Raw genomic sequence first — 27,772 nt, forward strand, 5'->3', positions numbered from 1 at the left:
CTGAAGACTGAAGGTCAGCCATGCTGGCTCAGAGCAGGAGCTAAGAGAACAGGGGAGCGATGGCCGCAATGAGAGGGCCCAGCTACCAAGCGGCATGCACTCCTGGCGGGATGTCAGCTTCCCATGGACAGAGTGCTCGGGTTTGCACCCTCCTGTCAGCATCTCACTCAAAAGGGTTGACTGTCAGGCAAGGGGCTCCCAGGAGCAAGAGAAGGTGGGGTACCCACCAGGAGTAGATGCCCAGGAGGGCTGGAAGGAGTGGTAAGCCCTGGGGACGGTCCTTGTCAGGCCTCCAGAGAACTCAGAGGAAGCATCTGGGTGCCTGTCACTTGGTGGCAACCATGAACAGTTATCCACCAGCAGAGGAGATTCTGACAGGGGCCTGTGAGGTGACAAAAGCAGTTCCCTCCCCCTCTCCCCTCCCCCCCCATCCCCTGTCTCCCTGCCAGCACTCTTGACAAGCTAGAGCCTAGAAGAGGCCAGGCGGACACCGTCCCAAGCAGACCCTGAGCAGGAGCACAACTGCCCTTCCCCACCTCAGGCCTCCTGCCTGGCTGGGAGACAAAGGTCCTGCAATGACAATGAGACCAGAGTTAAACTGGACAGACTTTTAGGAATGGAGAGTGACTAGGATGTTAAGGAATCTGCCACAAAGATGGTCAAGGGTCAAGAGTCTCTGCCACCCACAGACTGCTCTAGTCCAATGAAGCGCAATGACTGGAGGAAAATGCAGCTCCATGCTAAGACCCTGTCAGCTACAGGCTGCTCAATAAAACAGCTACGGAATGTGAGTGGACCATAGAAAATTATCAGTATTTGACCATTTTGGCCAACAAAAATGGCTATTTCATATGATTCAAACAATGAGTATTTTTCCAATACTTTATGATAAAAATTTCCAAACACACAACAAAGCTGAAAGAATTTTATAGAGAATACCCGTATACTTATCACTTACATTCTACCATTAACATTTAATTGTAACGCATATGGCCTATCTATTCATTCTTCTCTATCCATCCATTTAATCCATTTTATATGTATAATGCATTTCAAAATATATCGTGGACATTGGTTCACTTCCCCTAAATACTTCAGCTTCTATATCATAAACTACAGTTCAATTTTTCCTTATCAGTTTTCATGTAAAATTTACATAAAATGAAATGCTCTACTTTTCAGGGCACATTCCCTAAGTTTTGACAAAAATATATACCATGAAACCCAAATTCCTAGTAGGACATAGCGTACTAACACCCCCAAGTTCTCGCATGGCCCTTCCCAGTCACATTCCACACCAGCCCCAACCCGGAGGCAGCTCCACTGTTCGGCCTTTTTTTCACTGTAGGTCAGTTCTGCCTGTTCTTGAAATTTCATAAGAAGGGCATCACATAATAGGTGCTTGTTTGTGTGAGACTTCTCTCCCTCAGTTTTATGCTCCTGGGAGCCAGGTACTGTATAGTAGTAGTGCATTCTTTTCTGTTGCTGTGTAGTATTCCATTGTAGGAATATACCAGAGTACATCAGAATGTATTCATTTTCCTATTAGTAGAAACCTGGACTCCTTCCCATTTTAGACCATTGCAAATAAAGCTGCTAGGAATCTTCTTGCACAAGAGTAGTGCAGGCATATTAGGAATAATGTGCTTGCATTTCCCTTGGGGAAATCCCTAGGCATGAAATTGCTAGGGCACAGGGCAAATGTATACTTCATGTTATAAGAAACTGCCAGACCTTTTCCCAAAGTGGTTCTACCGTTTTACATACCCACCAAGAATGTCTGAGAGTTCTTTTGTTCTATGATCTTGTCAACATTTGGTGGTGTCAATCTTTTTAATTTTAGCCACTCTGGTAAGTATGCAGTCGTAGCTCACTGTGGTTTAATTTGCATTCCTCTGAGGACAGATGTGTGGGTACTTTTTTCAAGTGCTTATTGACCATTCATTTATCTTCTTTTTGAATTGTCTATTTAAATCTTTTGCACATTTACCTACTTTTTAATTGCTCTTTTAAATTCAATTGTAGGAGGTCTTTGTATTCCCTAGAGACCTGTCCTTTAACAGATACACGTGTTAGAAATTTCCTCCCAGGTTATGCCTTCCCTATTCATTTTCTTAAAGCATCTTTTGATGGGTACAAGTTTTTTATTTTGATGATGTCTATATGTTAATTACATATATATTTTAATATATAACCAAATTGGAAAATGTTACTTTAACCTTAACAGGGTTTCTATGCTTCCTATGCTGAGACGTGACATCTATTTCAGCAGTGACACAAAGTCGATGGATCTGTGATGCACTATCATCAGCAGAAGCCTGTTACTGTCTGAAACCCTGGGCCATTGAAAAGGAAGGTCGAAAAATCAAAGGCCAGTGTGTCAACTAAATGTGGGTTAGTGTAGGTATCACAGAGAGGAAAACCAAGAGGGAAACCCAGTTTAAGAAATATTTTCATTAGCTCTGATAACTCACAAAAATGTTCTAAGCAGTTATGTTCCCCTCAAATTCAACTGGATGAAATATAATTCCTCTGCCACCCAACAGTCCTGCCAACACTTGAATCCTTGACTTCTTTCAGGATGCAGTTTACTTGTGTTTTTATTTATATGCTTTCCCCCAACTTTTCATGACTCACAAGTTTAAATTACTAGACTGTTGTAATGATAATAAAAAAACTTCTTTTTACTATGATTTTCACCCTACAGTGGGGCCTTGACTTACGAGTTTAATTCGTTCCATGACGGAGCTTGTAACTCAAATTACTCATATGTCAAATCAAAAGTGAACGAGTGAGACACATGATGCTGGGCTGATGTTGTGGCGTTCACTGTGACGTTCGCTGCGCCAACTAGCGGTGGGGTATCTGAAGCTGGCTCGTAACCCGAATTTTAGCTCACAACTCAAAGCAAAAAATCGGCTCGTATCTCGAAAAACTCGTTAGTGGGGACAATCGTAAGTCAAGGCCCCATTGTATTTAGCTCATAAAATCTTTAGAAAAAACACAAAAAGCAACATGCATATTTTAGAGAAAAGACATATAGTTTACCTGTGAGACTTTGTGGGAGTAAAAAAACCTAATTTTAAAAAAAATCCTTATTGTAAGAGACATCAAAAATTCAAAGGTGGGTTGGAGGGTCAGTTTAAAAGACATTAGAATAAATTAGGGAAATTTGAATGTGAACTTGATATTAGGTAACAGCACTGTAGCAGTATCAAATTTCCTGAGCATAACAATTACATGAGGTTATGTTGGAGCATACCCTGGTTCTTAGGAAAAACATGCTGAAGAATTCAAGGGTAAAAGTATCATGATTTAACTTTCTAATGATTCAGCAGAAAAATGAATAAATAAATAAAATGGTGTGTGTGAGAGAGAGAGAATGAAGAGTGTAGAGAGACAAATAGAAGGCTAAGACATCAAAATATTAACAACTTGTGAATCTAAATAATCTTCCTGTAACTGTCTTGAAGATTTGAATTTTTTCAAATTAAAATGGAAAAATACAGATTTCCAGGCTCATTCTAAAGAATCAGATACTCTAGTGCAGGGGTGGGGAACATCCGGCCCACGGGCCATATAAGGCCCCAAGAAATCATTTGGTCTGGCCCTACCAAGTCAGTAGGGGTGACTTAATTAAACGTTTGACCAAACATAGCAGGCTAATGTTTAAGCTGATAATGTTGTATGGCCTGTGAATTATGTTATAAATATCCAACTGGCCCTTGGCAGAAAAAAGGTTCCCCACCCTTGCTCTAGTGGGTAAGGGCCAAGAATCTAAAATAGTAAAAGCTCCCAGTTTAATTCCTGATTGAATTCTGGATAAGTAATAACAAAAAAATTTTTTTTTAAGCTTCAAGTTTTAAGGATGCTTCTAGGGACAATCAAAGAAACCTGAACACGAACTGCATCTCGATAATACCAGTGTGAGATTTCTTGGGTTTCAGAACTCAATTGTGGTTATGTAGGAGAATGTCCTTGTCCTTATGAGTTTACAAGGAAAAGTAGTTAAGTGAGCTAAACTGTCATGAGGACTATAACTTACTTTTAAGGAGTTCCAGAGAGAGAGAGAGACAGAGAGAGAGGGAGAGAGAGAGAGAGAGAGAGAGAGAGAGAGAGAGAGAGAGAGAGATACACCCACATAGAGTGCACAGGTGGCAAATAGCTAGTAAAGCCAGTGAACAGTACACACAAGTCTTTCAATGGACAAATCTTCTTGCTATTATGTAAGTCTGAAAGTTTCAAAACAAAATATTGGAAAACTATAAAAATAAAAACAAAATTCAACTGGCTTTTAAAAAGAAGATAATAGAAGTCAAGAATCAAGTCCTAAACCCAGCAGTAATGAAAAGAACACCAATTCAGCCTCTGGTCTCAAACTTATTAGAAACCAAGTGGAAAACTATCGGCACTTGATATCTCCTTCATGCAAGTTGTGCTCAAGGGATGCCCTGATTTTCACCTCAAATTTACCTGGGAGAATAAACCTAACTCCTCTACCACAGGAAGCCACTCAAACACGTGGAGAAGGTAATGTCCCCTAGGGGGACTTCCCAGTCCAGGCCAGCCATCCCCCCAGGGTTTGCATGACTCCCTCACATTAACACACCCACAACCCCAGGGCCTCATCCAAAAGCTCATTCACTCTGAGCAGTCTCCACCTCTGACATCCTAACACGCAGGCCCCCACACCTGAGACCACAATTCCAGATGCAGCTCCACTGACAAAGAGAGGGATTTCCACCTCCCCTGCTCTGGCCACCAACAGCACTAACACTGCAGATTCTTCCGCAGCCACATCATGCAGGCAACTCCCTCTGAGACCGCCAGCAATTAAAAAACCAAACCAAACAAAATACTAGGCCTTCTGAAAAAACATCTACTACTTCAAGCCTCTCCCAGCATCCTCTTTGCAAAAATGAGTTCCTTTTGCAAAGTGCTAGCCAAGTTAAAGTCCGCCTTCTCAGCCAGGCATCCTTTTGCATAGTGTGGTCTTTCCCTCCTGGCACTATTTTCCCTTGGAGCTTTGTGCCACACACAAACTTAAGCATTAACTGGGCAAGTCCCTCCTGCAGTCAACCTCACATCACTAAGCGAGCTTGCTATGGGTACAGTTGGGCATTCAACTGTGACTCAAACCAGATCACGTGATCAATGTTTTACTGTCTGAGGCACAGGGGGATTTTCAGAGATGGTTTCTAAATAGCCTGAAGTAAGGAAAAATTACAAGGTTGGATCCTGATCACTTAGTCTAGAAATCTTCTCTAAACACATAATGAGTTTTTGTTTTTTAAAGACACCTGCATTTAGTAAACCTGTAGTGTCTCCTAGTGCTCATGGCTTTCTTTTCTAAGTACTTAAAAATAATTTTTAATTCTAGAATTTGCCTAGTATTGAAATGAGACATCGGTTTACAGTTGCTCTGAGTCTATCTTTCCTTTAATCAAAATGGGCCATTTGTCCCTCAAGTGTCTTTGCCACCTCTTCTAACTTTCATGCTTCCCCAAAGATTAACCCCCTAGAACAGCCGTGGGCAAACTACGGCCCGCAGGCCGGATCCGGCCGTTTGAAATGAATAAAACTAAAAAAAAAAAAAAAAAAAGACCGTACCCTTTTATGTAATGATGTTTACTTTGAATTTATATTAGTTCACACAAACACTCCATCCATGCTTTTGTTCCGGCCCTCCGGTCCAGTTTAAGAACCCATTGTGGCCCTCGAGTCAAAAAGTTTGCCCACCCCTGCCCTAGAAAGTTTTAGTTGGGCTTGTAGTTTTGAGAGTCTTGGAAAGCCTCAGCTCATCCTCAGTTCCTCTATGTCTCCCCACTCCTTGATCCTGCACACCTCCCTCATTCAGCAAACACTCACCGGCCTGCAGCCACAGGACAGCGACTTTCCCAGAGGCTGGTACTACACTTTAGTGCTGTCCTCCCTTCCCACTGGGTGGAGCGGGGAGGGGGGGGCTGAATATAGTAAACCCTCATTAACCTACCTGGACATTTACATGGTGCTCCCACAAAAGTCTAAAATATACATATACTTTTTTTTTGGCCCACCTAAATGGTAGAGCAAATCTAACATACTTGGAGAATTTTGGAAACCAAACCACACTACACAGCAGTGAGGTGGGGCTGGTTCTGGATGAGGACAGGAATGGCCAGGAGAGGTACAGGTAGTACCTCATCAGCAGCATCAATTCATCACACACCCCAACTCTGCGTCCTTTTCCTCCCAACCCCAACCCAGTTCAAAACCAAAGTGATGGTCATTGTCACCACATGCTCAGAGATGTCCCCTAACCCTATCTCACTGACTCCGTTTGTTCTGAACACCCTCCATAACCCCTCCCTCAGCTCCAACCTCAGTGAATGCACTCCTCTTTCCCCCAACGATGTCATCCAGAATAAGTCACCAAGCAGCACACTGTCCTGCATGGACAGTTTCAAATGCTGGTCTCTCGGCTATGTTCTGGAGTAACCTAGTCCGCTGCTGAAGGTTCCTAGGAGCATGACCCAAAAAAGTCTGACTTGCCAAAAAGCTGATTGCACAGCTTCATGCAAGTTACAGAGAAGCCCAAGTTCAGGCAGCAAGCACAGGTGTGTGCTACAGGTGTTTTCCTTCTGACCAGGCAGCGCCTCTCCCCTATCCGTGGTTAAACATTTTTAATACCATCCTGGATAAAAGTATCACCCTAAACCAGGGGTCCTCAAACTTTTTAAACAGGGGGCCAGTTCACTGTCCCTCAGACCGTTGGAGGGCCAGACTATAGTTTAAAAAAAAACTATGAACAAATTCCTATGCACACTGCACATATCTTATTTTGAAGTAAAAAAAACAAAACGGGAACAAATACAATATTTGTATTTCCATGTGGCCCGCGGGCCGTAGTTTGAGGACCCCTGCCCTAAACAGAACATTTCTTGTCAACATATAAGTCAGATCAGCAAAACACAGTGTTTGCTAGTAATGAAACACAAAGTGGTAAATTTTCAATGGCTTCCTAGTTTTTTCCACATGCCTGAATATTCATTCATTCAACATATACTCTCGAAATCCTAACCCTGTGCTACAGCAATGAACAGGGAGGCCACTTCCTTTGCAATGGGGGAGAAAAACAAATTAAAATTGAATTAATTAAAATAAAAAAAAGTTTCATTTTGGTTATGTTAAGGTAAGAGAGTATATAGGACAATATGGATGAAAATAATCATTTGGGAAGAATTATAATCTTGTATTTTAAAGATACAGCATTCTAAGGTACAATCTGCTCCAAACTCTTCTTAATAAATGCTAGCACTGTTCACAGTTTTATATTTTTCAATCAAACTTGGAAAATCTTAATCATAAGTTAAAAAGGAAATACTCATCGTTTTTACAAAGGAATTGTAAAGCCAAATCCAAAAAAAGGAAAAAAAAAGTAGTAGTATCACCATATTCACATGAACAAATTTAGCATATCTTTGAGTCATATTTAAAAATAAAGAGGAAAATCAAATCTAGCAAAGGAAACAGAGCTTTTCCAATTTCACAAAATGCAGAATAAAATGTCTGTTTCTGCCCAACTTTCTTCCCAATCAGAATAAACTAGCTATGCATGAGCCTCAAGGCTTCAGAATAGCTTCCTACAGGTATAACTCCAAAAGCTACTATCTCAACCTACTGGCATGGTACCTATTAAAGGGCTAATTCTGCACATCAACGAAGTATTCACATTCCTAATAATTCTATGATTTATTTCCTTAGCTCCAACACTTACCAGTAGGACTTTCTGATCTGTGTTCTTGCCCATACTATAAACCTAAAAATCCACCATACGACACATACTTCTTGAGCACTTATTACATTCAAGGCAGTGCAGAAGACACAAAAACACAGCTCCTACCCTCTGTGCCCTTTTAGCGTACTACAGATACAGGCAAGACTTTTTACCTGTATTTGTTCATTCCAACATTTATTGAGTACCTACTAAGTCCAGACAATCATATAAGCACATGGTGTTTACTAAATCAAACATAAGGAGTAGCTGTCCAAACCCTGATTCAGTCTGATGATATTTTGTTGTCTAATACAGTGACTGGGTCACACTTTCATGTGCTAAAGGAACCAGTAAATGAACAAGGATGCTAAAATAGTGATGTGCAGAGGGCGCTTTAGAAGCCCACAGTGGGAAACTCAGTCTATGGGAAGATGATGAAGGGAAAGGTGGGAAGAGCTGATGAAGGAGCTAAATCTTGAAGGATACATGGGGAAAGGGAAAGTGAGAAGCCGTCCCAGAAGAAACAGCATGTGCAAATACAGAGAATACAGAGTTTGATTTAATATGGTTCAATTAATCCTACATAATAAAAGCCTAATATGCTAAGTGTCCGGTCATCAGGTCGGCCATTCAACCAATCAAAGTGTAATATGCTAATGATATGCTAAGGTCCCTCAATCGCTTGCTATGATGTGCACTGACCACGAGGGGGCAGACAGTCCACTGATCAACCAATCGTTATGACATCCATTGACCACCAGGGGGCAGACGCTCCAACCGGTAGGTTAGCTTGCTGCTGGAATCTAGCCGATCAGGACTGAGCAAGACGGGCCAGACATGCCCTGGAGCCCTCCCGCGGTCCCTCTCCAGCTGGCCAACCTCCCGCGTCCCTCCCTGGCCCTGATTGTGGGGTCCCTTGGCCTGGCCTGCACCCTCTCGCTATCCAGGCTGAGGGACCCCTCTCCCCCAAGTGCGCGAATTTCGTGCACCAGGCCTCTAGTATAAATAAAAAGAGGGTGAGGCAGAGAATGGCTAGAGATGATAAAAGGAGCAAGATGATGAAGGGCCGCCTAGATCATGCTGAGGAATTTAAAGTCTATCTTGAGTACTTGGGAACTAACTACTTGAGGTTTTCAAATAAGGAAGTGAACATGATCTGATTTCTACTTTATAAAGATAGTATGACAGAAGGATGACACAGGTCCAGTTATGAGTAATCGACAGAAAGATGAACAAGACCAGTTATGAGTAATCTAAGCAACAAATGAGAATCTAAAAATGTTCAAGTAAAGTATCTTTACAGTCAAAACTGGGATCTAAACTCTGTTCTGAATTTTTCTAAATCCATGAGCTTTGACTAATTGAACTTCTATTTCTTCATCTACAAAAAGAGAATTTAGAGAATTACTATGATAATTAAATGCAAAAATATAAAGAAGTACACAATGTCTGACATAGCTAGGACTCGATAAGTGGTAGCTGTATTTTTCCTCTGTCATTATTGTTATTAAGTCTACAGCTCAGGAGCGCTTTAGAATTGATGGCCATCAATAGATAGCTGTGAAGAGGGTGAGCATGGGATCAGACCAAGGCAAGCAAAGAATCCTGGGAAGACTATCCTTTAGGGAGCAGACAACGTAAAGAAACAAGAAGAGCCCAGTGGATCTGGGATTGGCGTAGTCTGTTGATTCTGGCCAGAAAGACCTGAAGTAAAGGAGTAAAGAAAATAAGCCTGTATTAATCATTTGTAATATCTGGCTGGGTAGAGTAGGCACAGTAGGAAGAGGTTTTGGTACTTTTTGTTTTGTTTTAGATTAAATGAGAAAGACTAAAGAAAGGGATGTGAGGGGGTGGAGAAGAGTTTTCGGGGAAAAGGTGAGGGTTCCCCGTCCATGAGAAAGTGATGTGCACTTAGGATAACCCCCAGAGAGGCCCAGGATTGATTTTCCAGCCTATGTTTTTCTCTTATGTAGGTGGAGACCCAACAGTCCACAATAGCTGTGAATGTCAAAATGTTCAAGTCTAACTGTGGTACTTACTGGCTCATCTCCACTCACCTCCCTACTGGGCTAAAGAAAGAAAAGGGGCTTTACTAAACCACACATGAAAGATACACCTCACCAGCTCAGTGTTGAATGTTTCACATCCAAATCAGAGCAATTTCTCTAAGATTCTCCACTGCTTTAGCCCCCACTCTATGTCGTAGACCCTATCTCCCCACTAGGGGGGGGTAATCAGCCTCATGTCAGTTATCTCCCAGTGTCATTCAACTCACCCGCCAGCCCCCATCCATCACACAAGAGATGAACAACTCTTGAACGAAGTTCTCTGATTTCTCCTCACAATAGGAAGAAGTCATAGGTCAAAACTGAATGAGAAGTAGTAAGGCATTGAGCTCAAGGAGTTGAAGATTTAAATAGTTAGTGGTGAAAACATGGGTAAACATAAACTAAGAACAAAGAGAGACTGCAGGGCTTTGTTGAGGGACCAGCCGAGGGGGAAGGTCTTGAATGTGTTAGTTTAAGCTTATTCCAAATTAGCACTTACTTAAATTAAGCTAGTGAATTGTGCTCTAGCTTACTCAATCTTACTCTATTCTTCTTGTCATCTTACTGATCACAATAGAATTCTACAAATTGGCTTGGGGACCTAATAACACAAACAATGCCCTACCTCTAGAAAAATAAAATAAATACATGCTGCTTATCAGCTTTGCACCTTCATATACATTAATCTCATCTTAAAAATTCCTACCTTTATAACCTTACAGAGCAAAAGGCTAATTGAAACTCTGGGCTATGTTTGGCACTTAAATCTACTAGTACCTGTCACATGGGCCAGAGCCCGTCAGTAACTGTGCCTTAGATCTGTCAGGCACCCTAGGCCTCCAGGTGTATTTATTTACTGATGATATCTACAAAGACTGAGTAGCTAAAACCCATAAAATAATCAAGTAAATCTGAAAGTTCCAGAAAATAAGCCTTGTGTTTTATTCATGAAGAGTAAGTTCAACTTTCAACGAAGTATATTGTACCCAGTGCCAATCATAACCACTTAAGGAAGAAAGTGGGCACCAAACCAAGTCAATCCAACCCAACTACCGGTATTAAATGGCTTACATCCTCACAGATATTAGAATGTTCCATCTCTTTTATAAAGACTTTTCACTTTGATAAACTCTGAAAACCTTTGTGTCTAAAGACTAGCTACGAAGTAAGAAGCTTAATATTTAATGATGTTTAAAATGATTTGATTTTATTGCAAGGTAATAGCAGGCATACAATAGTTATTTTCTGTTTACAAGAGGAACAGCTAACACTATACAAACAGAAACAAATGATACATTTTTAATAAATGTAAGGTGCCTCAGAAGAAAAAGTGTAACTTAGCCAACCTGACTCAAGAAGAAACAGAAAACTTAAATGGCCATATAACATTTAAATCATAAGGCAGCTTCCCCTCCTCCCGACCCTCTGTTCTCTTTAATGGCAGGTAAATGACAAAAAGGTTCGGATGAGTTCTGACAAATAACTAATCCTACCCCAAAAAAAAACAGAAAAAGAGAAAATCTTAGTAAATTCATGTAGGTGGCTAAAATAACCTTGATAACAAAACCAGCAAAGAAAATTACAGGTCAATTTTACTTATGAATATATTAACACAACTAATTCAATAATATTGAGAAATTTGTAATATCACATGGTTGGATTTTTCCCAGAAATGTAAGAGTGGTTTTAAATTAGAAGGTCTGCTATTATAAATTATAATCTACACATGCAGAGAAAACTGAGTACTAATCACAATTCCTAGTACAGAGAAGGAGAGCGAGGGAAGAAGGGAGGAAGAGAAAGGAAGGAGGGGAAGGAAATTATGGACCCACATCCCTCATGAACACAGATGCAAAACTATGGGGAAAATATTAGCAAATGAAGCACTATATAAAAAATAGTTCACCATGACCAAGTGAAGCTTATTTCAGGAATGCAAGCCGATTTAACATTCAAAGCATCAATAATCATAACATTTTACTAACAACATAAAGATGAAAAGCCACATGGTCATATTGATTAGAGAAAAAAACATTTGAAAAAATTTTCAAAGGAATTCCTAGAAATACAAAGGAATTCCCCCAATTCAATAAGAAGCACTCATAAAACACCTAGAGTTTCATATTACATTTAGTGATAAAATAACAAACACTTTGTCACTAAAATCAGGAACAAAGCAAGAACATCTACTCTCACCATTTCTATTCAACATTGTACTAGAGGTGCTAGGTAGCACAATAAGGCAAGAAAAGAAATGAAAGGTACACAGATTGGAAATAAAGTAAGACTGTCTTTATTCATAGGTGACAATGATATTTACTTGGAAAATCCCAAGGAATCTTTTTTTTTAACTACTAGAATTAATACTAATATATGGATTATGCAAGGTCATATGATATAAGGTACAAGTATGGGTTTTATGTGCAAATACCAGCAGAAAATAATAGGGAAATAAATGTTTTAAATGTCACATACAATAGCTTCAAAAAGTATATTTTAGAAAAATATTTAACAAAAAATGTGTAAGATCTTAACACCAAAAACTACAAAACAAGGTGGAAAGAAAGAAAAGACCTAATTAAAGAGCTATACCACTGCCATGGATTAGACCCAAATTTGGTCTATACATTCAATGAACTCTAATCATAAACCCTAGCATACTTTAATCATTAGTAGATACTGACAAGCTGATTCTAAAATATATATAAGTATACAAAGGACCTAGAATATCCAGAGCTATCTTAAAAGACAAAGTTGGGAGATTTATACTACCTGAATTTAAAACTTACTATATAGCTACAGTAATCAAGAATATGTGGTAAAGACATAAGGACAAATAGATAATCCCCCCCCAAAAAAAACAAACAAACAAACAACAACAACAACAAAACAGAACAGAAAGCCAGAAATAAACATCATAAGACTTGTATATGTTTGCTCTTTGACAACAGTACTGAAAGCATTCCAATGATGAGATGGATCATAGATCTAAACATAAAAATTAAAACTATAAAATTTCTAGAAGAAAATATAAAATAGCTTTGTAAGTTGGGAACAGGAAAAAAGCTTCCAAGACAAGACACAAAAAGCAAAAAGCATAACTAAAATAAAATAAACATCAACATTAAAAAAAATCTGCACTTTGCCCAGCCAGTGTGGCTCAATGGTTGAGTCTTCCCATGTACCAAGAAATCACCAGTTTGATTGCCAGTGGGCGCATGCTCAGGTTGTGGGCGCATGCCCGGGTTGTGGGCTCGATCCTCAGTAAGGAGTGCGCAGGAGGCAGCAGATGGATGTTTGTTTCTCTCTCTCTCCCTCTCTTCCCCTCTCTCTAAAAAGCAATAAAAACATATTTTAAAAAATAAAATAAAGATATCTGCACTTCAAAAGATACTATTAAGAAAATGAAAAGGTTAGTGGGAGACATAGTTGCCATGCCTGTCTGAAAAGAACTTCTATCCAGAATACATAAAAATTATAGTTTAATATCAAAAGCCAAAAAAGCAATAAAGATGGTTAGAAGAACTAAACAGAAATTCACAAAGGAAGATAGTGTAAATGGCCAACAAGAAAAAGTACATGCCATCATTAGTCACATAATTTTAAATTACAATGAGAAGCCACAAAACACATACCAGACTGACTAAAATTAAGAACACTGACAACACCAAATGTTGGTAGAGATGTAAAAACAACTTACCACACACTGTTGGTGGGAGTGTAAAATATATTTATATATTAAAAATCTAAAAATTCTTGTTCAGTAAAATATACCTCAGAATATGAATATGTGAATAATCAGACAGAGAGAAAGCCTTTACCACACAAATACTCAAAAGGTTCAGGATATAAAAAGAAATTCTACAAATCAAAACTAAAAACATAAAAAGAAACAGAAAAATAGGCAAAATAGATGAAGAGGCAATTCACAGAAAAGGAAACAGGAATGGCTCTTCCCACGAGTAAGCTCAAAGGTGATCAGGAAAATGCAAGTTTAAACCACACCGTACTGCTTCACACCCACTAACCTGGCAAACAGTAAACCTCACTACCAAGTGCTGGTAACCTTGTGGCAGCACAAAGGGAGCTCTGTTCATTGTAGGCGGGACTGAAAAGTGATATAACCACTGTGGGGTTAAAAAAAAAAAAAAAGCAATGTCTAGTATGTGTATTTGCTGTGACCCATCAATTCCAATCCTGAATTATGTTCTAGAAACACCACAGGAGATGGACAGGTACAAGAGTGTCCAGGGCAGCAGTTAAAAAAAACCCCTAAATAAGCCAAGTGGTCTCTGACAACAGGATGGCTAAACAAACAGTGGGATATTCCTACAATGGAGAACTACATGTTCGCGTAAGAAAATGGGGAGCCAGAGTTTGGTAAAATTCAAACAAGTGGAATCAAACTAGTATGCCAAGCGTGAGCCTATTCACAAAACTGTCGACATGTGCTAAACAAGTATACATATTTCTACAATATTTCTACATACAGGAATCCTTCCTAAGCAGTTTTCACATGTATTGCTTTAATGATGGGTAGATTTTACATGAATGAATAGGAAATGGATAATATGCAGCATAACATTACATAACATTATTTGTGTTTCTGTATATTATACAGAAGTGCATGAGAATGATTACCACAAAATGTGTAAGAGTGGTTGGGAAGGGATAACGCAGGAGAGAAGAAACCAAGAATTGGTAACATTTTATTTCTTCACCTGTGTGGTAGATATGCATTCCTTTATATCTATTTCTAGGTCATAAGTACTAGTATGTAATATTTCAAATAGAGTTTTAAAAAGAAGCATACAGAAATATTTGCATTCTAGAAGTCTGAGAGATGACTCACTGCCAAATAGCATGAAATAATCTATAAAACTCAGTAAATGACAAATATCCTATTCAAGCTGATTTAATTCAAAGAATGGAAAAATGAAATTGATGGTAGGTATTCTTTCAAAAAAACCCAAAAAACCCAAACATTTACAACACAGATTTTTATTGTCATGTAAGGGAAAAAAATTAACTGCTCCCAAATAAAATTTACATGTGAATTTAAGACCAAAAAGGCTTTCCAGTATACCATTTCAGGAAAATTGACATTTAAAACAGGGTGTGAGAGATAGGAGGAAAATGGTGTATACTGGCAGCATAATAAACAAGAAACAGAAGTTAGAGACAGGACAGAACACAAAACAGCAGTGAGTCTGCATATGGAGTGGCAGAAAAGGCTGCCAAACTTATATACAATGCTAGAGGCCTGATGCACAAAATTTGTGCAAGGGGCTCAGCCCTTGCATCCCCGGCTTCATCTGGAAGGTCGTTCGGCTGTCCAATCTAATTAGCATATTACGCTTTTATTATTATAGCTGAGAAAAGGCAGTTGTACAATACTGGTTATGGAATAATTATTTTCTCAAACAATATTCTCTCACTTTAAAATTAAGACTGATGCTTGCTAGTTTCCATACAGCAATGAGTCACTGGGTTAAATCTGTAGGCAAATAGGAGGGAGAGAAATGCTGGCATTTCTCCAAGTCCAGCAACAGTGGCTTCCACTCTGCTCCAACAGAACACCCTCCTCCACTATCCCTGGCCCCACTTAATTCATCGACCCTAAATCAGAGCACAGAGAGCATCCATGACAGATGATGACAGTCATACTGCAGCCAGAATGGCCAGGCAAGTCATCTGGAACTCACGGGGGGCCAAGGAACAGCCCAGATCTTTCAAAAGATCTCATGCACCTATTTTTTAAAAGATTTATTCACCAAGTGAGCTCAACATTTCCTTTGAGTCAAACAGATTATCTATAGCAAATTTGTCCTCGGGCGTCATCAATCTGATCAGAACTTACCTTTAAGTGATTTGCCATTAAAAGATAACCGTATCAGCCAAAGGTAACTAAGCTACATCCCTGAAAAACAATATCAAAGGCAGACCCCATGCCTGAAGCACTCTCATTTAAGGAAAATAAAGTAAGCAAAAATTTAAAAATAATAATGACTAATAAGAAAACACCATCTTGACTCCCAGCACTACCGGCAGAGAAAAAAGTTAAAAGGTGAAGGCACTGGGCTCCAGAGCATGCAGTCCGAAGAAGAGAAGGAAGAAATGAATACTAATCTCTAGTTCTCTAACAGAACTGGCCAGAACCATAGGACCAAACCCCAGTCTTGCGTCCCCAACAGATGACACCCATGTGTACAGTGCTGAGTGGATGCTGTGCAGCAGGAACTGAGACATATGGGGAGCCCGGGCACCCCACGTCTCCCAACAGATGGCTGAGCTTTCCCCAGAGATATGGGGATATTGTAAACGGGTTCTGTGTACACACAGGTTTTATTGAAGGGAAGTTAATGTTTTTAAAAATTTGTTATCTTGTACAGAATGAAGTCAAACCCCTCAGGGCGAAGCAGAAGTATGCAAGACACGAAGTAAGTTGCGTATTTTCATGACTGTAAAACAGTGTGCTGGAAGAGCATCAAAAGATTGAACTGCATCTGAGCTCTAGTAAAATAAAATAATGTCACAGACCTCGGAGGGATGCAGTGGTTCTCAACCTTCTGGCCCTTTAAATACAGTTCCTCATGTTATGACCCAACCATAAAATTATTTCCATTGCTACTTTGTAACTGTAATGTTGCTACTGTTATGCATGGTAATGTAAATATCTGATACGCAGGATGGTCTTAGGCGACCCCTGTGAAAGGGTCGTTCGACCACCAAAGGGGTGGCGACCCACAGGTTGAGAACCGCTGGATTAGAGGGTAAATCAGCAACTTGAAGGTTGTGGGTAAATGGGATACTTATACACCCCCAGAAGGGGACAGAAATGTGTCATGTGGTACCCAAAGCCACAGTCTAAAAAGCGACCTCTAGAACATCCATTCCACTTAAAACACAGGTACTACAGAATATAACAAAAATAGGATTTTTTACAATAATCAAAAAATTTCAAGCATGCCATGAATGGCCAGTTTTGGACTCACTCTTAGATTAGAAATACTTTAATGAAAACACCTAAAAATAGGAAGGTATATAAAATTGACATTAGGGCTATCATAACTTTGAAAGGGAAGGAAAGAATAATTCTTCTGTTTGAGGAGACCGAGATTAGAGATTTTTTAATGACTCACCACACAGCTCTTAACATGAATCCAGGTCAACACTCTCTTCCAAACTACATTGTCTTTCTAAAGAAAAAAGGATTTATTCTATTGAGACCATGGAGCTCAGGGGTTAAATCTCCCATACCAACTAAAAATAAGGAAGACCGCCCACATATGCCTTCGAAATCAAAGTTACTCTCCTGGTAATCAGCGGAAAAGGAAAACCTTTCATTTTCTAGTAATCTCTCAGAGATACGTCATTTTAAAACAAGACTGAAACATAGATCGTTCCTTTTATTTCCTAAGCCCAACACAGATTAATTTGTTTGGTCTTTTAAAAATGTGTTCAAAAATTCCCTCAGGACATTTTTTAGCACTTGATTTCATATGACCTGGCTGGGTGGACAAAATGCTGATCCACTGAACACAAAATAGTGCACAGTTCTTGCAGTGGAAGAATTATGGCCTTCCTATCTTTTCAACCTAGAATGACTAACCGAGGTTTCAGCAAGTGGCCCTGACTGACAGTGGGCAAAAGAAGGGGAATTTCACGCAGGCCTATTCACTCAAGGAAGCCAGAATATGATCAGCAGTGTATCGCATTCGTTACTTGCTAAGCAATCTAAGAGATACTGAAAGTAGAAAGAAAGCCAATTTCTAAATGATTAATATGCATCAAATGAATCTATGAATGTATACATTTTACAGACAGTGTAGGAATGCATTTAATTTTACGTAAGAGAAGTCTAAATAAATAAGGCTGCTAGGGACAGACTCTTACTATTCAATTACAAAATCTGCAGTTGAAAACTTTGAGAGCAGTGGCTAAGAGTTTTTAAGTAGTTACCCATGGATAGTTTTGAGTATGTACAGGACTGATTAAATTTAAAACACACACACACACACACACACACACTCTAATTGGTATTACATAATCTTAAACTTCAGATTGAAGGAGAAAATTGTGTCCTACAGTGACACCTACTGGTAATGGGCAGTGGAACAGCATGATACTGTTAGATAAAATAAACAGATGTTACACCCCTATAGCATGTTAGAAGCTATAGGGAAAGACTGAATGACACTCATAAGGGAAAAGCTAGACAAACAAAAACATCACACATACCAGTGTTGGTGTACTACAAAATACTAAGCCCAAAAGGACATGATTCTTCTTAACGAAAGATTTTCAAATCAATAAATCTGAAGGAGGTTCCCTCCGGCCCGAACTGGCCATACAAGTCCAATTGACTTAAGTCTCTTTTCTATTATAGACAGCAAAACTGAAACAGGTAAGATTGAGCTCCATAGGAAACTAGACATTTTAGCAGTTTTCAATTTAAAATGAGTAAAATGAAAAGCAGGCGCTTGCTTTAGAAATCTAAGTGTTATATAAATCCCCAGGGTTTCAGTTTCCAAACACGACTTTTCAACATGACCACCAAGATAAACAGAAGGCCAGATCATCACCTTTTCCCTAAAACACATGTTTCAAAAGACTGGGTCCTTTTCACCACACACTTTCATACAAAAATTAAGCAATAACAATGTTGAATGTGACCAATGTCATCATCAGTTTCAGATTCAATGCAAAACACCTAAAAAATAACTGACTATTCGAGCCCTTGGACATCTCAAACAAAGATTTTTCAAATGTACTGTTTCAAACATAATTTTAGCCACAGGAAACTTAATTGGTGAAACAAAGCATACTTTTCCTCAGTAACTATTCATAGTGTACCATAGAGAGCTCCTGAAGGAAGCTTAAAAAAAGAATCTACCTCAATTCCAAGACTTCCATAAAATCTTACAAATTACATAACCTAAAATTCAAGCAAGTGGTATAATAAATGAATAACAAAAAAACCTGAGTTCTGGTCTTAGATGTCCATTAACTAGTTGGGCTTCCAAAAATTACACACCTTTAATGAACTAACCAACCTTTCTGGGCATTAATTTCTTCATCTCTTAGAAGAGGGAACTGAACGGGCCTCAGTAATGCCACCGCTAAAATGATTTTCCCAGCCAATGGGAATGGCTTGGGCATCAATGTCTATACTTCTATGACCCAAAACACAGAGCAACAAAAGAGAAGTTGTCTATCTTTTGGGTATATCCTGCTAAAAGAAAACAGTATAAATAAAACCACACTGTCACGCTGCAGTGTAACTGTTTACAACTGAGAGAACCCTCATTTCCATCTCCAGTGCCTTCTACCTGGCACACAGTCAGAACTCAGTATTTACTGAGAGAGAAAAAAAATGTCTGCAGAAAAAGAATATTCATTATGTCACATGGAAGACTCCAATACCAACTCTTGAAATGCTTTGAGGGTTTTGTTTGTGTGCTAGTTTGTTTTGTTTTTTCATAATACTGGTACTTTGTTTTAATATATTTGCTTTTACATACTTTGTTTCATGACAATTATGGAATCAAAGTGCAAAATGCTTAAAAGGCTGTAAATCTTCAAATATGGACAGAGGTTGCCCTAAAATGCCTAAATATGAAAGTCAGAATAAATTCAGTTAAGTCATAAACTTTCCTAAATGTATTACCTGCCTGTTAAAACTGGTTCAGTTATTGGTTCAGTTCAGTGGGGGTGGGAACATAACACATTTCCCAATACTAATTCTTAACAATAGCAGGTCATATAAAGTCATATAAAGTGACTTGCTCAGGTGCAATCAGTCCTCTCTACTCACCATCGAAAAGGATTAAAAAAAAAAAGGAACAAAGATGTGCTTCCCTGGTAAACAGCTATTGAAAACAATTAACATCTACGTCTTGTTCACCAGTTTTTTCTGTTGGTTCTTAGGTGGCACAATGTCTCTTCTCATTTAGAAACTTTAAGAAGAGTAGCCAGAGCCACCTGAGCCAACTCATCTACTCTTCAGCATGTTTAAGTCACTGGTTGGCATTTAAGGACAAGGGACAGAAGGACACAAACTTCTTATGTCAAAGGTGAATTAATGTGATCACTTTGAACCTCGAGCTGTCTTTTTCCATTGACAATACAAATACTAGTTCTCAGAATGTAAGTTTGTGCAATGACTTTCACTGCACCACGTAAATGCATTCATTCACTGATCAAATATTTATCGAGCACCTATTAAGGGCCAGGACCATGCTAGGAGTTGTGAAGAGAAATGAACAAGAGGACACAATTGAGACAGGAAGACAATACACATGGAAATAAATAAGATAATTTCAGATAGTGGTAAGTGCTATACACAAATAGTTCTTTGAAGTGGGGACATGGTTATCTGATTTATTTTCTTAATAAATATGAATATATTACATGTATACCTCAGGAAACCGTCTAAGTCATTTCGAAATGATCATTTCCAAAAAGAAAGTTTACAGCTCACATTCAATACACGTGTGCAGTGGAGTTTCAATATCCTATGAGTCAAAGGAAGTATAAAAGAAACAGAGAACCACTGAAATATGAGATGAAACTGATTTAAAACATCTGTCCCCTCCCCCCCTTTGGTAGGTAAGCACAGGAGGGAGGTGAATATTCAATCGATTTTTTGTAAGACAATGGGAAATAATTGAGAAGCTCGCCCAGGATTCCACGGTATATTCTGTAACCCTTCAAAAGCATGTTAAGAAAGCTACATTAAGGCAAAAATATTTAAAATAATTTCCAAGAAGATTCAAATTACTCCCCCAAACACACTGCACACCCCCAATAGAGTGTCCTCTGAGTTGCTCTTAAAAGCGGCTGATTTGGCAGTCATTCACTCTCTCTGACTTTGGCTCACTTCCAAACTCCCCAAAATATGCAAGGCAAAGGCGAATTGTTTCTCTTACTCCCATTCTCAGTCCCGAGGAAAGCCAAGAAAGTCGATCAATAACCTCCATGTCGGCTGCACCCTGCAAATGAGGGATCAGCCCACAGGCGCTCCCGGGCAGGACCCACCCGAGGCCGCGGACCCTGCTTCCCCGGCCCCTCCAGCCCGCCCACCAAGCGCGGCCTCCGCTCGCGCCAACCAGGAGCGACTCGGATATGGAGGAGACGCACGGTGGGTCCCGGAGAGATGGGACCGCACCGCCCGCCGCCCGGATCGCACCCCCAGGGCCGGCCCCAGCCCCCAGCCCCGAGCGCCTCTGACCTCTCCGGGCCCCTGGGCTGCTGCTGCTGCCGCCTCCGCTGCTGCTGCTGGAGCCACTAGTGCTGCTGCTACTGTTGCCGCCGCCGCCCTTGGCATTCTTGCGCGGAGCCATCGCGCGCACCGCTGGAGCAGGCGAGGGGTGTGGGACTCCCTCGGTGCGCAGGGCAACCTGGGGGCGCGGGGGCGCTGCTGGCAGGGGGAGCGGCAGCGGGGACGGACCGCGGCTCCAGTAGCAGCCCTGGTCCCTCAGCACCTCCCGCCGCACCTAGGAGGGCTTTCGACCTCGTGCGGGGTGCGCGCGCCCGGGCCTCTCCAGCGGCGAACCTCCGACTCCCTCCAGAGGCTAGAGCGCGGCTCACCGGCCCGCTCGGCCACGCCCCTTCCCGGCCTAGCTCCGCCTCCTCCCTGCACAGGGGCGGGGCTGAGGATGAGTGACGGGATATCGGACCTATCACAAGAGCTTCCATGGAGGGGGTGGAACTCTGCTGCTCTTCCCCGCCCCCTGCAGACTTGGGGCTGTTCTGGCACCACGCAGCCGCCTGCGAGCGCGAGCCGCCTGCGACTTTGCAATCTGTCCCGATCCTTTGGAACGTGGCAAACGTGGAAACCGAGAGGGCTCTCGCGAGTGTTGGAGGACCCCGCACGATCGGGATGGGGCGGGGTGCGGGGGCGGAGCCGGCGGACCCGTGTGCAGCGTTGGCCCGAGCGCGCAGCCTCTTGGCCCTTTCACTGGGAATTTTGTCCATGTCCCACTTCCTTATACGCACAAACACCAAGGAATGCAGCCCTGCTTCTTGCGAGAGAGATGTGTTTCTTGTCGGTATTAATATTAATACATTTCTGAGATGGTGATATTAATAGTTCAATGCTTAAGCCATACATGTAGTTGATCGGTTCAATTTTAAAGCAAGACTTCATTTTGTTTATACTATCGATATTTTCAGAAACTTTTAGTTAAAAGGTGCACATGTAGATGTAAAACAAAAAGTTCATTTTGTTGCACTGGATGGCACTCTCTACCTGAAATCTCCCCCTGCCAGGCTTTGCCTACATTTATCTTTCCTTGATGCCCCCAACCGTAGGTCCTCTCTGACTTGCAGCCCCTGAGCCTGTGATGCCTTTTAGGTTTGCATGAGATCTAAAAAATACCTGAGTCCAGGGATGAACCAAACAGGAACGTGACGTCAGGTACATTACCTTCATCTTCGTGTCGCCCATTGCTAATGCAATGCCTGGTACTTAACAGACAAGCAAGAAGTGCTTGGTAATTTGATACATTTCTGGCAACGTACTAAGACCTTCCCACAATTCTTGACCCTGTTCCAGAGCACCCCCTGGGAATGTCTCAAGAGGGCTCAAGACCCAGAGACAGCGGTTGCAGTGCGGCAACTGGTTTTATTCCTCTTACCCAGCCCCACGCCCCACCACCATTGCCAGGTCCCGGGGCCCACCGCCTCTTCTTCGGTGAATGGCTCAACGCCACCGAGCACTGCCTAGGGATGCACAGAAGCCCAGTGAGGGTGGGTCGTGGTGCACAATGAGAGAAGGCCTCTCTCTCCTTTTTGTGAAAAAATGTTAGTTATTAAGATAAAGCAGGGGCAAGGAAACTCATATATATATGAGTTTTTATTGGTTTTAAAGAGAGAGGAAGGGAAAGGGGAAACATCAATGAGAGAGAAACATGGACCAGCTGCCTCCTGCACGCCCCCTACTGGGGATGGAGCTCGAAACCCTGGCCTTGTGCCTCATGGGGAATCTAACCCGTGACCTCTTGGTGCATGGGACCACGCTCAGTCCACTCAGTCACACTAGCGAGTTTTAACTGAAGCAGCTCTTTGTTTTGTCTTATGCACCTCCTGCCTCCACACATCCTTTTTCCCACTTTGCTCCCTTTCAGTGGGGGTGGGGTAACTGAGCTAAGAGACAAATACAAGTGACAGCACTTAATATAAAACAGTATGAGAGCTACGCTGAGAAAAACAATGCTAAAGGTATTTGAACTCCTGAGTTATCACAAAACCCCGTTATTGTGTCCATTGGCAGAGATGAGGTAACGGAGGCCCAGAGAGGTTAAACACGGCATCAGCGGTCACAGAAAGAGCAGGGATATGAACTCAATTCATCTGCTTCAGAGTCCATGGTCCAAATTTTCCTTTAAGATAAGGCTTTTGTTTTGAGCAGAGGTCTCACCTGACTCCCTCTCCTCTTAGCAGATGTGCCTCATTGGTCCTACCTTCGAAGTTAGGTCTGAAACCTGATGGGTGCTTAGCGAAGTCCACCTCTTTGAGGAAATCGAGTTTATTTGATAACTAACTCCCAAATGCCTTGAAGTGGTTCTTTGCCCCTGAATTTCCAGAAATCAAATCTAGTAGCATTGATAGGTATCTGTTGTGTATCTTTGGCAGTACCAGGCCAACCTAGAGGTTATCTTGCAAGTACAGTGCACAGGAAGTCAGAGTCTACCTGACTTCCTCCTTGGACCACAAGGAACAGCTACAATGGCATTTATACACTCAGTATTATACAAATGTATAACTGTTTATGACAGCAGATACTGCTGACTGTCTATACAGTGTAGTGTCAGGGACAGAGTTTCCCTAAGATAAGTATCAACATTAGACCTTTTATATCTGTTTTTACTTCCCTCCTAAAGAGCATTCAAAAACACATACCCTGGTTCCATGAACTTCTTCACAGAAGTCTTTTTCTCAGCACTGGGACTGGGGTGAGGAGGAGGGGCGGGGGTTAGGGAGTCAAAACATCCTTGAAGTTAAACAAAAGGCTACCCTTGTTAGCCTAACCTCATTTCGGTGATTTCTGAGTAAGCTATGATTGAACCCTGTGGTGAAGCAATGTGAAAAGAACCATAACGATAAGACTTAACTAGGACAATGTGTTAAAATACTAATTTAATAGAGCTTTTAAACTGGGCCAAATGTGCCTTTCAGATATTTCCATAAACTTTCTATTGGTTTCACTGGGATTCGCAAGTAAGAACTTGAGGACAAGATTTGTCCTAGTTTGTGTGTGTGTATGTGTGTGTGTGTGTGTGTGTGTGTGTGTTGACCCTTCACAACCTTCAGTCATATGCTTTCCAAATTAGGTATTTCTGGACTTACTTAAATCTGCTAGAACACTGTTTTAAAGTTGCATTTTAACCTGCTTCCTAGAAAATGCTTCTTACTTACATGCAGTCTTCCTGATGTGAAATTTTATTATTGCAAACTAAAAATGAGTATTTCCTATCCTTTGTTTACTGCCATAATAGGAAAAAATGAATTTCAACTGGTCATGATTTAGCTGTATGTTTTCATTTTACATTAGTGAAATTTGCTGCAATGAAGCTATGCTGATAAGTACAAGAGCACTTTTAAGACATTTTGTACTGGAAGTGTTCTCATGTGAGTTATTCCCATGTGAGTTATATCGCAACAGGTTAATGAACTGTCATCTTCATCAAACAACTTGACTTTATATTACCATAGAAAACATAACCCTGGTTAATATCTACATTATAAATACATAGAATGAGTTTATATTATCAGAAGTAATTTTAAATCCAGTCAAATATATTATAATTGGAAATATTGTGTTGTAATATTGAAAAAATAATCTGAAAACACTAGCTAAGAAACCTGTTGTTTCTTTTTTCATTTGAATCCTTTAAAAATTTTTTCTGCCCTAGCTGGTTTGGCTCAACGGATAGAGCGTCAGCCTGCGGACTGAAGGGTCCCGGGTTCGATTCCGGTCAAGGGCATGTACCTGGGTTGCGGGCACATCCCCAGTGGGGGGCGTGCAGGAGGCAGCTGAATCGATGTTTCTCTCTCATCGATGTTTCTAACTCTCTATCCCTCTCCCTTCCTCTCTGTAAAAAATCAATAAAATATATTTTAAAAAAATTTTTTTTCTATTAGGATTGGTATGTTTTAGTGCCAAATTTCTTTCCTAATAAATAGCATTTAAGTTGTGGTGTTTTTTTTGTTTTGTTTTGTTTTGTTTTCTTGTTAGGTCTTAAGTTTCTTAGTACAGTGAACTGATAGAATTGATTCTTTTTAAGTTTCAAGCCAGAAAAACGAACAAACTTAAGCATGAAGAAAAAGTCAAATAATTAGAGTAACAAATGATTATTGGCAATTCTGTGGTATATGAAAGGAAATAGTAATGTGATTTAGGAGTCTTTAGAAAGTAATGGAGAAATCAAGAAAGAAAAAAAATGGAGAAATCTTAAGGATTCTACTGTTATGTAATGGATTCAATAGTAATGATTTTACTTAATTATATTTACCTCAAGAATCTGTGCGTATATATAATAAAAGTGGTTGTTTCTATGTCTTTCTTTTATGGAAATAACCACTCTTATCAGGTGGAAACAGTTCCCTGATCCAGAGAAAAGTATCCTGAAATTAGTTTGTAGGATCCTCCAATTTCATCAATTCTAAATACATTAGTCAGATTACTTGCTTTACAATGAATAGTGTTATAACAATCTGCAAAATTAAATCATTTAGAGGGAAGGCAGGATGAGTGGGTGGGTGGGAAGAGATCAGCCAAAGAGCTTATATGCATATATGCATACCCCATGGACACAGACAATAGTGTGGAGAAGGCCTTGGGGGGCGGGGATGAGGATGGGGGGGGTGGGGCGAGACAGGCTAAAAGGGGTTAATGGTGAAAAAAAGGGGACATATGTAATATTTTCAACAATAAAGATTTTTTAAGAAAGAAAAAAATTAAATCATTTACTCAACTTGATAGTTGATGAGAAATCCCACATACCCATCATAAATTAGTATTGACTTGGTCCTTTTTACACTGTCATCAGTTGACTTGAATCTATTCTGTAATTTCAGAAGCACATGTCAAACATTACTGAGCGCATACCAGAAAAAAAATCATATATATATATATATATCTCCTTAGAGGCATTGTCAAAGAACTTGCTAGCATGGAAACTAAGGAGGGTCTCCTTGTATCATTGCAACAGGATTTTATTAACCTACAGGCCACTGCTAATAAAATTGAAACTCTCCAGTACTTCTTTACTTTGGGAAGTACAATATTCATTACTTTCAAAGCTTGTTTAGTGTTATGTTGTGGCCAGTGGTCCCGCATGTTTTGTAATTCTTCGTGGAACTGCCACAGTGCTGACTTCATCGCTTGATGAAGTCATCTCTCTGTGGCTGGGTCCCTCTGAGGCAGAGACAGATACCAATACGGAGATGATCACTGAAGCTACTCCTCCCAGCACCAGAGAGAATATTAATCTAGCAAAGCTGTGCGGAAACCATTTCCAAGCAGCTGTCTCACAAATTGTGATCCTATTGTATCTCTTCTTGATGGTATTCATATTGCACTTAGTGTTTCTAGCGCCAAAAAAAAAGGAGGATTGAGAAACTCAGCTGCCAGAAGGTGCCCTTAAAGAAGCAATTGTGTAAAAACCTAAATGCAGGAGTGTTGACTGTGTAGACCTAGCCCAAGAGATCGTTTTTAAAAAATATATTCATTACGAGTTCAAGACACATAAACAGCTTGTTACTATGCTTGGGCTTATCTATATATATAAAAGCTCGGGAGTTCAACCTGGAGACCAGGAGTTTGGGAGTTCAATTGCTTGCTATGATGTGCACTGACCACCAGGGGGCGGCACGGAACAAAGGAAGGCCCCGGCCGGCAGCCTGTAGCCAGGGGAGGAAGGCCCCATCAGCCCTGATTGCCAGCCAGGCCTAGGGACCCTACCTGTGCACAAATTTTGTGCACCAGACCTCTAGTGTGAAAATAAGTCACAAACAGAAGAAAACGACATGCCGGCTACCAACAAGGGTAGAGACTGCCAATGGCCCCATCTACGTATCTGTATGCCTGGGGAATGTTTTTGCTAGACTGTCCAGTGGGTCACAGCACCCTTGTCACCCTCTCAGTTTAGCCCCAAACCCTCCCATACGTCTCAAGCAGAAATGCTTATATTTGTAAGGTAAGAGCTTATATCTGATAGTAATGCCCAAAAACAATTAAAATAAAGTAAATGTCTTTATTTTAGGAGAGACTTTTTCAAGTGGCACACAACTTAAAATTTTAATTATTTTCTAAAAAAATAGGTAAGCGTACCCCTTTTAGCATTTATCCTATCATAAAACTGTGAGCAGCCCTGAATAGCTAAAGTAAAATATTGAAGAGCAAGCATAGGGAGACAAGGAACCATTATATGAATGTGTACGTTCATCACTTAGGGAAGATGGTACCTGAGGTAGAGAATGACCTTTAATGCATACCTGCTTAACACCTGAAACGTGACCAATTACAAACATTAAACTGACAGCTCTCTGCAATTAGAGTTACAAAATAATGATGTGACTTCCAAATCAGACCGGCATGGGACAGAGAAGAGAATCTGTGAATGATATAAAACTAGGATGCCGGCGGGGAGGGGGGAGGAGGAAGGTTTATTACATAGCCTAGTTTGCCTGAGTCTTTTTTTTATTATTATTTCCAAGTTAGAAGATGTTGGATCTAACACCAGATTTGTGCTCAATATTATTACTGTAATTGGTTGGACTTGTGTGCCTGTACATTAAGAATCTGGTAAATTTCACATAGGTTATTGTATACTTTCCGTTCCGATTTTCATCTAATCTTTAAAAAAAAGAAAGTCAAGTCTCAAGTTAAAAGGATCACTTCAAGTATTAAAATATGCAATGAGTCACTAGAATTCAAGTTCTCAGAAGGAGCAGATCTTAT

The 27,772-nt window shown here is 40.5% G+C and overlaps 1 protein-coding gene across 6 annotated transcripts in view; it reads right to left on the reverse strand.

The window, feature by feature from the left end:
- ASPH (aspartate beta-hydroxylase) overlaps window positions 1-21,390 on the reverse strand; it is a 168,427-nt gene extending 147,037 nt beyond the window's left edge. For 3 of the 6 annotated variants that reach the window (XM_023750997.1, XM_023750994.1, XM_023750993.1), the window contains exon 1: window positions 21,038-21,386. In XM_023750997.1, coding sequence (XP_023606765.1) covers window positions 21,038-21,149 — 112 coding nt within the window. In that variant the 5' untranslated portion in view covers window positions 21,150-21,386. Of the gene's footprint in view, window positions 1-21,037 lie in introns of all 6 variants that reach the window. The other 3 variants (XM_023750998.1, XM_023750996.1, XM_023750999.1) reach the window with 2 other exon arrangements.
- Window positions 21,391-27,772: the final 6,382 nt, after the last annotated feature.

Source organism: Myotis lucifugus, unplaced genomic scaffold, assembly GCF_000147115.1.
Source record: "Myotis lucifugus unplaced genomic scaffold, Myoluc2.0 scaffold_17, whole genome shotgun sequence".
Lineage (NCBI taxonomy): Eukaryota > Metazoa > Chordata > Mammalia > Chiroptera > Vespertilionidae > Myotis > Myotis lucifugus.